This window comes from Neoarius graeffei, chromosome 5, assembly GCF_027579695.1.
Source record: "Neoarius graeffei isolate fNeoGra1 chromosome 5, fNeoGra1.pri, whole genome shotgun sequence".
Lineage (NCBI taxonomy): Eukaryota > Metazoa > Chordata > Actinopteri > Siluriformes > Ariidae > Neoarius > Neoarius graeffei.
This window is the reverse complement of record NC_083573.1, coordinates 23,816,881-23,830,811: the sequence shown is the minus strand read 5'-3', so window position 1 is coordinate 23,830,811 and position 13,931 is coordinate 23,816,881. Positions and strand designations below refer to the sequence as shown.

Here is a 13,931-nt window from a genome sequence, read left to right as displayed (position 1 = left end):
AAGAAGGAAGTTGGACATTTTGTGTGTGTAGGAGACAAGGTGGAAGGGAAGCAAGGCCAAAGACATTGGTGGTGGATGCAAGTTGTTTTATTATGGAGTCGATGGAAAGAGAAATGGTGTTGGTATTGTTTTGAGGGGAAAGTTGGTCAACAGTGTGATTGATGTGAAGAGGGTGTCAGATAGAGTGATAGGCATGAAGTTGGAGATTCAAGGAGTGGTAATCAATGTTGTGTGCACGTATGCCCCATAGGTTGGATGTGAGAATGAAGTTTTCTGGGAAAAGATGGATGAAGTGGTAGAAAGTATACTGAGGGAGGAGCACGTGCTGATAGAAGCAGATTTCAACAGACATGTTGGCGAGGGAAACAGAGGAGATGAGGATGTGATGGGCAAATATGGTATAAGAGAGAGAAATGTGGAAGGGCAAATGGTGGTTGATTTTTCAAAGAGGATGAATTTAGCAATAGTCAATACATACTTTGAGAAGAAAGAGCAGCACAGGATGACGTTTAAGAGTGGAGGAAGAGCTACACAGGTGGACTGCATACTCTGCAGAAGGGGTAACCTGAAGTCAAGTCAAGTTTATTTGTATAGTGCTTTTAACAATAAACATTGCCGCAAAGCAGCTTTACAGAATTTGAACGACAAAATATGAGCCAATTTTATCCCTAATCTATCCCCAATGAGCACGCCTGAAGGAGATTGGAGACTGTAAAGTGATGGCAGGGAAGAGTGTAGCTAGACAACATTGAGTGGTCATGTACAGGATGAGCTTGAAAGTGAAAAAGAGGAAGCGTGAAATAGTGGAGCCGTAGATTAAGTGGTGGAAACTAAAAGAGGTTGAACATCAAAAGTTTAGGGAAGAAATGAGACGAGCATCGAGTGGTAATGGAAGTCTGCCAGAAGATTGGGAAACTACTGCTATAGAGGGCTACCGCATGATGTCACCGCGCCGCGAGATTTTGTTAGGCGCCATATTGGAAGACCAAGTACATGCACTCACAATATAAAACAAACTACGAGCGAGAGTGAAGTGACATGATGGCTGATAATTCTGGTTATGTGAGTACATTACCAGCTGCAGAAAGGTGGAGAAACTGGCTGTGATTGATGGGTTTGACCCATATGATAAGACTCGCGGCAAGGGAGAATGGAAACATAAGGAGGACCTGACACCAATTCTGCCATCTGTTTGCTACCCAGACATTGTAAACTATTTGTTGTTTACACCCAGTGCCTACACTGCTGATGACTTGAAAGCCTACAAAGGGCTACAGGCTTACAATTATGTTGTTAGTGGCTTGGTTCGTGATATTACAGCTGTTATTAAGAATAACCTACACATAGTTATGGCCAAGGTAATCTTGTTGATATTTATCTTTTAATAATATATCTTTTCAGTTGAAAAATTAATACTTTTTGTTACTATTAAGGTATCCATAATTTAGGTTAATTTATCCAAATTATACATATGTATTTATGATATATGCCTACACAACAACTATGCTTTATTTATATAATAGGAGGGAGAGCAAGCCCCAAACCATCCTAAATTATTATTATTATTATTATTATTAAATTGTAGAAGTCTGGGAGGCTTGCTCCTCATACAGTTATCAACTTGGGGCCAATTTAGCATGTTTTAAATCGGAATTTCTTGCGTTTGCTTACCTCAAAGTGTCCACAGATCATGCACAGACTTATCCATTATATCCACAGTTTTTTGCCAAGTCTCACACAGGTTTCTTTCAAGTCTACTGTTGGGCCAATAAATCATAAATAAAACAGCTCAGATTTGTTTAAGTCGTTTGCCACTCCACTTTATTCTTGTGGGTTCACATACCGCTGCCGTTATTTCCCCCTAATCACGAGTTTGTTGGTCTTCCAAAATGGCGCAGGGTCTGTTTACTTCCGGTTTCGGGTGACGTCAGTGAAATCCCTCTATTGAGGTATTTCACTCACGTGACCAAGTCATGTGACGCTGCCATTTTGGACGGCACGGCTCGAATCAGTTTGAATGCGAGGAAGGCGACAAACGAAAAACATAAAAGAAAAAGGAGCGAGATGCAGAAAACACCTTCACTATCCAGCGACGTAGGGCATTTACAGGGCGAGCAGAGGGAGAGGTATTTGCAAAAATTGAGGTTAGCAGGCTTAGAGAACGACGTTTACCTGCTTCCACCAGGATTGTTCACTGACGTACGGAAGTACACCAAGCCCTCGTCTTTACCTGACTTCGGCCCACATGATCTGTATACCTATGTCGTTAAAAACCCATCGCCATACACAGGTATTGATCTGAAAGCATATAAGAGTTTGGATGCCTACAAATATTTTGTGTCAGGCTGGGTAACATGTCTACATCAGCGGGTCGTCCCTGGAGCCGGTGGTCGCCATCTGATTACAGCTAAGGTTTGTTCACATTTTCATTTACTTTCGGTCCTCAGGATAAACAAAATGTTATTAAATGTCATTGAAATAACTTCTTAGTCTGTTGAGACATGGCCCGTTATAAATTTGCTGTTACCAGGCAATGACCAAGAACTGTATTATTAGGGTCGGTGTAGTTGTAGCAGTGTATTAGCAACTAGCTGTTAGCACTAGCTAATGTCAACAACAGTAACTAGTATGTTACTGTAGCAATATTTACGTTCAGTCATTTGGATGACTGTTAAAACCTTTCAGTCTCAAGTTTTTCCTTTACTGTATTTACTAGTTTACTGAGCTAGCACGCTCGGGCAAGCTGGGAGCCATCGCGCGCTCTCCGGCCGAGCCGGGAGCCATCGCGCGCTCGGCGGCCGAGCCGGGAGCCATCGCGCGCTCGGCGGCCGAGCCGGGAGCCATCGCGCGCTCGGCGGCCGAGCCGGGAGCCATCGCGCGCTCGGCGGCCGAGCCGGGAGCCATCGCGCGCTCGGCGGCCGAGCCGGGAGCCATCGCGCGCTCTCCGGCCGAGCCGGGAGCCATCGCGCGCTCTCCGGCCGAGCCGGGAGCCATCGCGCGCTCGGCGGCCGAGCCGGGAGCCATCGCGCGCTCGGCGGCCGAGCCGGGAGCCATCGCGCGCTCTCCGGCCGAGCCGGGAGCCATCGCGCGCTCTCCGGCCGAGCCGGGAGCCATCGCGCGCTCTCTGGCCGAGCCGGGAGCCATCGCGCGCTCTCCGGCCGAGCCGGGAGCCATCGCGCGCTCGGCGGCCGAGCCGGGAGCCATCGCGTGCTCGCTCAGTAAACTAGTAAATCCAGTAAAGGAAAAACTTGAGACTGAAAGGTTTTAACAGTCATCCAAATGACTGAACGTAAATATTGCTACAGTAACATACTAGCTACTGTTGTTGACATTAGCTAGCTTGCCGTCCAAAATGGTGGACACCGGGGCGTCACGTGACCCTGTGACGTCAGGTGAAATACCTCAATACTAGTAAGAGAGGCAGCAAGGAAGGTGCTAGGGTGGTCATCAGGAAGGAGGAAGGAAGACAAGGAAACATGGTGGTGGAACAAAGAAGTGCAGGAAATTATAAAAGAGAAGAGGCTAGCAAAGAAGAATTGGGACGATCAGAGAGATGAGGAAAGCAGGCGGTTACACAGAGAGACGAGACAGAAGGCAAAAAGAGCAGTAGCGAAGGCGAAAGCAGATACATACCAGGAGTTGCACGAAAGACTGGAGACCAAAGAAGTAGAGAAAGACCTGTACAGACTAGCTAGGCAGAGAAACAGGGAAGTGTAGGTATCATGCCGCCATTTTGTCTCTGGGGACTACAAGTCCCAGTCCTCTTCCGCGTTGACCTACGTCACGCCAGGGCGGGATCATCTACGTCAGTCCGCCATGCACGCATAAATCCAAGCGGAAGCTCCGCCATTTTGTCTCTCGCATCTGGTTTTCAAGGGAGCTAGACGCACAAAAGAGATGCTCTCCACCAAAAAGATGTCTTCTTTCTTGCAAGATCCATCACTCAGCGCGATTTTCTTTCTTACCCTTGGCAAAGGTAAACTCTAGAGTAGCGCGATCTTTAAACTCAACCTGAGTTACAACCGGTTTACTTGTATTAGAAGTGACGTCACGACTGCAGCCCAGGCAGTTAAAAGTTAAGAAGCGATTGAATCCTTTTCAACTCAAAAGCGCTGTGCATCTTATTCTGATCAGAGACTTTTCCTCACGAACGCTGAGGTTCGGACCAAGAATCCTCTGCTTTCCATGGGAACCACCCAAGTGCTCCGCTGGACCCGAAAGTTTTCTACGCCTCCATCACGAGCGGCTCACGTGCTCCCACGGCGAGGCCCGAAACTACACGGGCGAACATCTTCATATCTTGCTAAAGGCAGGATTAAGTAAGATTTTGGCATTTGGGCATAATTAAGATAGTCTTAGGAATTTGCTTTTATTTGAATAGTGTGAATTTAAACCCAGGTTTATCTGTTACACTGTTAGACACGCAGCGTGTTGATTTATTTTGGTTCTATGTTCTCTCAATTGTTTAATAGATAGGCTGCGCATGCTTTTCTTTGCTTACTAACATTTTAATTTCCTTATCATACATTTTGACCTTATCAAGGCTTCAGTGAGTTTGGTAATGTTATGAGTGTGGAATCTTTTTGTTACTGAGAAAACGCGTGCTCAACAGGCCTGACCAGGCCTGATACACTTTAGATAGCTTCCCTTTGTCTTTAGCGACACGTGCTCAGTAGGCCTCACCAGGCCTAACAAACACACTTTAGCTAGGCCATAGGGCCTTTCACAAACACACTAGCAACACAAGGCTAATCTAGGCCTCCACCACGTGTAGTTAGCTACACGAGGCTAAACACATGGTCAAGTCCTTCCCCCCCCCACACACACACATTAGCAACAGAGCTAATCCTTTGTTCTATTTAGATAACATTGTTTTAGCTAGCAACAAGCTAGGCCATACACACACCAGACATAAACACACACATGTATACACACCTCATATTTGTATATATTGATTATCCATTTTTGTCTTTGTTATAATAAATCCATTTATTATCAAAGCTGTGTGTATTCATCTTGTTGGTGAACAATATCTGAAGTCCCCAATCTCCTCAAAGAATTCAAAAAGGTGCATACGAGTTATGTAATATGGTAAGTGATCGTAATAATTTGGAAATATACCATAATTTAGCTGTTTGGTAATTTATTATTAAGCACCAGGATTAATGGTATGATTCACTAAATGATTCATTGAACGATTCACTAAATGATTCACTAAACGATTCATTTGAGTGATTCACTAAATGATTCACTGAATGATACTGATTCTATGGTATGATTCAATTCAAAGGAGTCAAAGTAAACAATTCAATGGGATTGATTCATTTTAATTATTAACCTTCAAATTTAATGAGATTGATTTAATGAGATTGATCACTTAATTTCAATAATTAACTGATTGCACCCACAGAAGCGAGGGATGTACAGCAGGTAAAGGTGATGAAAGATGTAAATGGAAAATGTGGTGACCAAAAAAAAAAGTGTATTAAGAAGGTGGAAAGAGTACTTTGAGGATTTATTAAATGAGGAGAATCCAAGAGAGAAAAGGTCAGATTCGTTGGAGATAGCAAATCAGGAAGTAGAGTTGGTTAGTAAGGATGAGGTGAGGGCAGCCATGAAAAGAATGAAGACTGGGAAAGCAGTCGGACCAGATGGTTTCCCAATTGAGGCTTGGAGATGTTTGGGTGAGATGGCTGTGGAGTTCCTAACGAGATTGTTTAATAAGATCTTAGAGAATGAAAAAATGCCGAATGAATGGAGAGTGTGCTAGTCCCAATATACAAGAATAAGGGAGATGTACAGAGCTGCAGTTATTACAGAGGGATAAAATTGATGAGCCACACCATGAAGTTATGGGAAAGGGTTTTGGAGGCGAGATTGAAAAGAGAGGTAGCAATCTGTAAACAGTAGTATGGGTTTATGCCAAGGAAAAGCACGTCGGATGCAATTTTTGCTTTAAGAACGTTAATGGAGAAGTACAGGGAAGGCCAGAGAAAGCTACATTGTGTGTTTGTAGACCTGGAGAAGGCTAGAGTGCTGAGAGAGGAGTTATGGTATTGTATGAGAAAGTGTGGAGTGAATGAGAAGTATATTAGAGTGGTGCAAGACGTGTATGAGAACAGTGAAACAGTAGTGAGGTGTGCAATTGGAATGACTGAATGGTTCAAGGTGAAGGTGGGACTTCATCAAGGATCTACTTTGAGTCCTTTCTTGTTTGCCATAGTGATGGATAGCTTGATGGACGAAGTGAGGCAACAGTCACCATGGAACATGATGTTTGCGGATGATATGTGATATGTGGTGAAAGTAAAAAGGAGGCTGAGCTGGGTTTGGAGAGATGGAGGTATGCATTGGAACGAAGAGGAATGAAGGTGAGCAGTAGCAAAACAGAATACATGTGCATCAACGAGAATAGGGATGAGAGTGTAGTGAAGATGCAAGGAGTAGATGTAAAGAAAGTTGGTGAATTCAAGTACCTGGGGTCAACTGTGCAGGAAAATGGGGGCTGCAATAGTGAGGTGAGAAAAAGTGCAGGCAGGGTGGAGCAGTTGGAGGATTTCGGGAGTCATTTGTGATAGGAAAGTCCCAGCAAAAGTGAAAGGCAAGATGTAGACGACAGTAGTGAGACCAGCTGTGATGTATGGATTGGAGACAGTACCCTTAAGGAAGAGACAGGAGGCAAAGTTGGAGGTGGCGGAGTTGAGGATGTTAAGGTTTGTGATGGGAGTGACAAGGGTGGACAGGATAAGGAATGAGCACATCAGGAGGACAGCACATGTGGAGAGCTTGGGAATTAAGCTAAGAGAGATGAGACTGAGATGGTATGGGCACATCCTGAAAAGAGATGCAAAGCATGTTGGAAGGAGAATGTTGAGGATGTTGCTGCCAGGCACACGAAAACGAGGAAGGCCAAAGAGGAGATACATGGATGTGGTGAGAGAGGACATGAAAGTGGCAGGTGTGGTAGAGAAGGATGCGGAAGACAGGGAGCAATGGAGATGAAAGATCCGCTGTGGTGACCCCTAATCGGGAGCAGCCAAAAGAAGAAGAAGAAAAATCTGAAAATTACTGATGTTCTTCAAAAAAATTTAAATAAATGCAAACAAACAAGTTGTTCGAAATTCAGGTGTTTTGTTTTGGTTCTCCATCTGCTGTTTATTTTGTTTCTGTTTTAGTCCTGTCTCCACCTCTGTCTTGTCTTTGTTTTGTTACCCAATTGTGATCATCTGTTCAGTGTTAGTCCTTGATCAGTTTCTCTCTGTATACCCTGTTGTATCATGTATTATTGTGAATTCTTATCATGGAATCAGTTCATTTTAGTCCAAGCTTTGTTTTCTGGACTCCTGGTTCATTGTATTTCTTAGTTTTTGCCTATTTTTGACAAAGATTGTGTTATTCTTATTGGATGTTTTGACCTCCTCAGGACTCTCACACTCATTCTTGGATTTGCCCAAATACAGGTAAATGAATTATTGAGTTTACATACTGCATGCTGTATTATCCCTAACATTAAGAAGTTGTTTATTTAATCACACGTACATTTGTGAAATTTCTCTCTGCATTTAACCCATCTGAAGCAGTAAACACACACATGCACACACATACCCAGAGCAGGGGGCAGCCTGGAAGAACAGCATCTGGGGAACAGTTGGGGGTTAGGTACATTGCTCAAGGGCACTTCAGCCCAAGGCCGCCCCCATGTTAACCTAACTGCATGCCTTTGGGTTATTACATTGAATTATTACATTATTTTTAAATTGCTCACAGTCCCCAGGAACTATTTTGTCGTCATTGACAATTTCCTACTTCCATGAGCTATAAATATGGGGTTGCACATACAAAATCTTTTTGTCATCAATCACCATGAGGGAGAAACAAAATAGTATTCAACACAATTGGGACAGATGGCCGATTACCTCCAAAAAGCAGGAAATTGATATATAGGAAAACATGGACAGTTAAAAATATAAAAATGTCATTAAGCACAATCAGTGCCACAATGAAAATTTTCAAAAGTCTAAAGGAAAAATAACTTTGAAATTAATACTGAAATGGTTGTGAGGCATAAAATCTATCATAAAAGTATCTCAATCTCTGGATTTAACCATACTGAAAATGAGCTATGACTATGAGAGAGCAGTTACATGCACAAGTATATAAAGGAGGTTTATATTAAGATCAGAACCTTGTTAAACATTACAGCATATTCAGGATGTTTTATTTTTTTGTCTGCTGTTTCCTTAAACTTATCTGTAACACCAGGGTCTCAGTACTTTGTAGCTATGATTACATAATACTCTGTTTGGTTATAGAAAAAAAAAAAGAGAGCGTTGAATAGCTACTGTGACACTATCTGATATGTTCCTGGTTTTAATTTGCAAAATGGCAAAAGCATTCCTATATCATTGAATGGGACATGAAGCAACCAGAGTGGATCTATGAAAAAGTGAAGGTTGAGGCGCTACGACATCTTGGCTGAAAAACAATTTCAAAAAGATAATAAGACAAAGTCCTTCAATATAATGATCCAAGATCAAGGCCAGGAAAATAAACATGCAGGACAGTGAGCATTAATCAGTATGTAATTATGGCACTGTGTGACTTTGCAGCAACAAGGATATGATACAAAACCTTTATTAAATTGAGACTGTGAGATATTCAATAAGTCTTTGTAGAAATCATGAACAAATTTCACTGAAATCACCCCAAGCCTGTCCACATGTGCCCCTTTTTATTAGCTATTACCGGTCACTGTCAACCCTTTACCATCCTCATCAGTCTCTTGGCCTTATTAGGAACACTGACATACAGTACACTATAAATTATGTATCTCTGTAAAATCTTGCCAAAACATTGTCCAATATCAAGCCATTTTAAGCATCCCAAAGCTCCCTTGTTCTCACATTTTTGTCTTAAAAAAGTAGAAAAATAGTAACGGTAAGATGAACAGGTTGTTATACTGATGTACTGTGAGGAACTAAGCCCCAAAATATAAATATACAAATATTAGTAATATCTAGACAATATCTACATTGTTAATGAGCATTTTAGATTGTCCTCAGGTAAAAATGGAGTGTGCTTGTTTTTTCATCATTTATGTTATGTTCCCAAGTTGCTGTCTGCCATCCTATCCCTCGTGTTAGCTAAAAGGCAGGCTCTTATTCTCACAATCCTACTCTGCTAATCTGTTATTTCACTGTGCTGCCTTCTGAAAGCTTGTGTGTACTGACCAAAGATCTTGTCGATAGATGGGTTGGAGGGTAAAGTGCAGTTAAAGACGGAAAACTGCCTCTTGAGCCTCTGGGGAATGTCATTGCGTCCTCCACCCGGGTGAATCATGGCTGCCAGGAACTGGATGTCCACCAGGTTGGTGAATTCTCCAGGCTTCTCCAGGTTATAGAAGCCCCTCTGCTCCATCATCTGGCGTACAATCTCATTCGTGATCTTTAGAGGAGAAAGTGTACGGTGTGAACTCATCTCCCTTTTTGAGAAATCCCTAAAGGGGGGTTGCATACATTTTGCCAAATCTACTACTTCTGTTGTCGTTTTTGTATGGCATAACCAGGTATATATTTTTTCCCAGTAGTCATCTAACAGGTGAGTGGCACCACCATATGTAGTAGGTGAAATGAATAAATGGCATTATGATTAACAACTCATGACCGGTTATTTAACGCTATATACTGTAATATACCTGTTGTACCAGCATATCTCAGTACTATTATAGACTTGTCTATCAAACAGAAACACACTCATCTATAAAGAAAATACAGAAAAATTTGAATGCCACATGCCATTCAATTTTTACAGAAGTATACTACAGCATACCTGGTCTCCCCACTCGTTGATGATAGGCATGTTGATGTCATCAATAAAGATGGACATCTTCTTGCCTGCTGGTGGGCCATATGTGGTACCCATCCGCTTGTCTAGGTAGCTCTCCACAGAGCGCTGGAAACCCATAAATAACCAATTAAAATCCAATAGAAAAGCAGTAAAAAAAATTCAATCAAAATCAATCCCAACACCTGTAGCCAAGAAGTAATCAATATAAGCATGGCTTAATCCAATATTTTTTTTTTCTAATGGGCCAGGTAATAGGCATTAACTGGTAATTTTTTTAAAATCATTTTTTGGCATCTGTGATTTCTCAAGAAGGGAGATAAGTTCACACTATACACTTTCTCCTTCTCTAAACCTTTACCCAATATCTCATGAAGTAGATAAACATTAAAAAAAAGACAGCAAAAAAGAGCAGGAACCTGGAACATAAATGGAGTGGTAGCTGAAGAGAAGTTGAGGTTCTTAGTGATGTGTGCTTCTGGGTCATATTTGGACAAGAAACTCTTAATGATGACTGTCTTAGCAGTACCCTGCTCTCCAATCAAGAGCACAGCCTGGAACACAGGAACGGGGTGAAGAAAAAGTAAAAAGTTCATATTTTATTCCAATTTGTTCTAAAATGTATTTTAATATACTCAAAATATAACAGGTCCTTATCTTGATCAATAATATGGATGGAAACAACACTGAAACAAAATAGACCATGCTTCATGATTGTAGACCCCTGCTAAGCTTCTCTCACCTTTCCCTGCTTGCTAATGGTCTGAATAAGGAAGTCTGTGCGCACATTGTCCACGTTGGGCACCAGGATGGAGCCATAATCTGGTGTAGAGTCTGGTGGATAGATATACTCCTCGACACTAGAGCTCCAGTGGACCCACTGACCTTTAAAAAAAAAAAAGCTTTTATCTCAAATCATGAGCTAAGACTGATTTGTTATTACAAGTGCATGTGAAATAATACACCATTTTGATGAAATACTGTGATATTGTAAAGACAGTGGTGGAGACATATAATGGATATACTGGTATGTCTAAATATGATGACAGGATGCAGGTAATGGTACGGCAGAATTCTGTACTTTAAAGATAGTAGTGAAAGGGAACAATCATGGTATGATGCTACATCTTTGCAAGCTAGAGATACTGGTATAACAGAATACTTCGTTAAGATACAACCCCTGACAAAAAATGTGGAATCTCTACTCTTGGAGGATGTTCATTCAGCTGTTTTACTTTGCAGCAAAAAAAAAAAAAAAAGGGACACAAAATTATTGTATTTTACAGCTGAACATACTGGCTTTGTAAAATATACCTCAAAAAAGTTAAATGAAATTGTTATAATTAGTGGCACACTTTTTTTTAAACATTAAGTAGAGGAAAAAATTATGGAATCACTCAATGATGAGGAAAAAAATTATGAAATCATGAACCAAAAAAAAAAAAATCACAATTAACACTTTGTTGCACATCCTCTGGCTTTTACGACCGCTTGAATTCTTTGTGGCATGGACTTTACTAATGAAAAACAATATTCTTTATCAGTCAGGTTCCAACTTTCTCTTTAGCACTTGACAGATCAGCTTTGCAGGATGGAGCCTTGTCATGGACCTTTTTTTCCCCTCCCCCTCAATTTCCACCATAAATTTTCAATTGGGTTGAGATCCGGACTGTTTGCTGGCATGGTCATTGAGTTGATATGCCTTTCCTGAAGAAAAGTTTTAATGCTCTTTGCTCTGTGGCAAGATTCATTATCATCCTGAAAAATGACTTCATCACCAAAAGTACTTTCACTTGATGGAATGAGAAAAGTGTCCAAAATTTCAACCCCATATCAATGACTGTGGAAATTTGCTTGTTTTCATCTTTATATGTTTGATTGATGGATAGATGGATACTTTATTAATCCCAGAGGGAAATTCAAGGTATCCAGTTACATTTCCACATTGCATAAGATCAATACAAAACTAAATAGCATTATACAAGGAAATCATATAAAAAAACAAATACAAAATACCAAAGAAAAAAACATTACCAATAAGAGCAAGTAATAGAATATACAGCTCTCAGTGCGGGAGGTAGTGCAGTTGGCAGTAACCAGACACAGTGCAAATAAGAGTGTAATGAGCAGTGCAAATACTTTGTGGACAGTTACATACACGTGCAGTGTGTTTAGTGGTATATGATAGATAAAAAGCATAAGATATTACATGATAGGCATAGTTAAAGTACAGTATGTATCAGTACATATGTAAGTGTGATAGTATACGATAATATTTATATATTAATTTAATATTATAAGTTAGTATATATAGCAGTATGTATAAGTAGGTACATTATAACAGTATATAATAAAATATATAATAAGGTAAAGTACAACATACCGGCTTATCTACAAATATCTATGCATGTAATGTACATCTATGTAAGCAGCAGAAAAGTGCCATGGACATGAAATGAGCAGTGTAACTAGTCCTGAGTACAGCAGAGTCACAGAGTTTTAAGCCCTGTCCACACGGCAATGGATTCAGGTGACTCCGTTACAATTGCTTATCGTTTAGGCCTGGCGTCCTGGTGCCCAAAACGCAATCTTTTTGAGAACGGGTTCCAGAGTGGAAAGATCTGGCAACGTTGCCATTGTGAAGTCATCTGGATGAGTAGAACGGATTTGTTTACGATGATGTCACAACCACATGACTGTGAGTGCTTCACGCCGGGTAGAAGTGTAACGAACTCGATGCGAGTTGTCAACAAATCCTATAACTTGGTTCATGAAACGCGCTTACAAAATATTTTCACTGTGAATATTTATTGTGTAATGGTGCAAAGTGAGAGAGAGAGAGAGAGAGAGAGAGAGAGAGAGAGAGAGACTCCGCCAGCAAAAATAGGGAAAAAAAAGGAGCGATCTTACCTCTTCAGATGTGGGTTTAAGTCCTACAATACATTCCTCAAAAAGGGCGTAGAAGAAATTAATCCATCAACGTGTATCATTCAATTTATTCCGGACCATTAAAGACGCCGCCTTCCGCGTAGAATCATATGTCATCCTCGTCGCCATATTGGATAGGTCAAAGCGGAGAATAAAGATTCATGTGCTGCGTTTAACTGTACCAACAGGTTTACCGTCCAAACGAGATCATATGGGATTACCTTTCACAGGTGAGAAACAACAAATTAATCCATCAACGTGTATCATTCAATTTATTCCGGACCATTAAAGACGCCGCCTTCCGCGTAGAATCATGTCATCCTCGCCGCCATTTTGGAGAGGTCAAAGCGGAGAATAAAGATTAGCTGCGTTTAACTGTACCAACAGGTTTGCCGTCCAAACGAGATCACATGGGATTACCTTTCACAGGTGAGACTGGAAAAATACTTTTCATTGTATTTGGTCATTATAATGTAATTTTACAAACAGATTTTCCTGACTTTGTGGCTAATATGAAGTCTCGCGCATAATAGTTTATGCGCATGCGTCCTTACTTCTATTGTTCTGGTGTCTCCGAAGGGACCGTCTTACAGCGCCCCTAGAGGTGTGGCATGTGTATTGCATCGTTTTCAGCAAGCGTTGCATTGCCATATGAACCTGATATTTTACTGATTGTTGCCCATTTGGACGTGATATATTTTTAAATAACATCTCGTTGCCGTTGTCGTGTGGATGTAGCCTTATTTTTGCTGAGCTGGGAGGAGCTGAACAGTCTAACGGCCCGAGGGACAAAAGAAGTCCTGAATCTGTCCGTGGTGCAGGGCAGGGACAACAGTCTGCCACTGAGGTAGTGTTTACATTAGACCGTATCAGTGGATCATCAGATTAACATTTTTAAAACGATTCGCGTGCACACAGCAACGCCAATACACGGATACGCTAATCACATGACTAATTAGACGGCACGTCACATGATCCCAGTGCATATCGGGCATGTGCAAGTCACTCACCACTTGCAAGTGGAAGGATGGCAAGCAAACACCTTCTCCAGCAGATAAACACACCTGGCTGTGATGTTCATGTTCTCACTGAATTTAAGCACCTGAAGGAGGTAAATAAGTTGAAATGTGTAAATAAACCTCAGTGCAGCTCAGCGCTTC

At 41.3% G+C, this 13,931-nt stretch overlaps 1 protein-coding gene across 1 annotated transcript in view; it reads right to left on the bottom strand.

The window, feature by feature from the left end:
- The window catches only part of LOC132886222 (dynein axonemal heavy chain 5-like), a 768,703-nt gene that overhangs the window by 175,877 nt on the left and 578,895 nt on the right, over window positions 1-13,931 (bottom strand). Inside the window, exons 47-50 of the mRNA XM_060920790.1 lie at window positions 10,586-10,728; window positions 10,263-10,397; window positions 9,829-9,951; window positions 9,231-9,444 (exon numbers count right to left, since the gene is read on the bottom strand). Of these exons, the coding sequence (XP_060776773.1) occupies window positions 9,231-9,444; window positions 9,829-9,951; window positions 10,263-10,397; window positions 10,586-10,728 (615 nt within the window). The remainder of the gene's footprint in view (window positions 1-9,230; window positions 9,445-9,828; window positions 9,952-10,262; window positions 10,398-10,585; window positions 10,729-13,931) is intronic.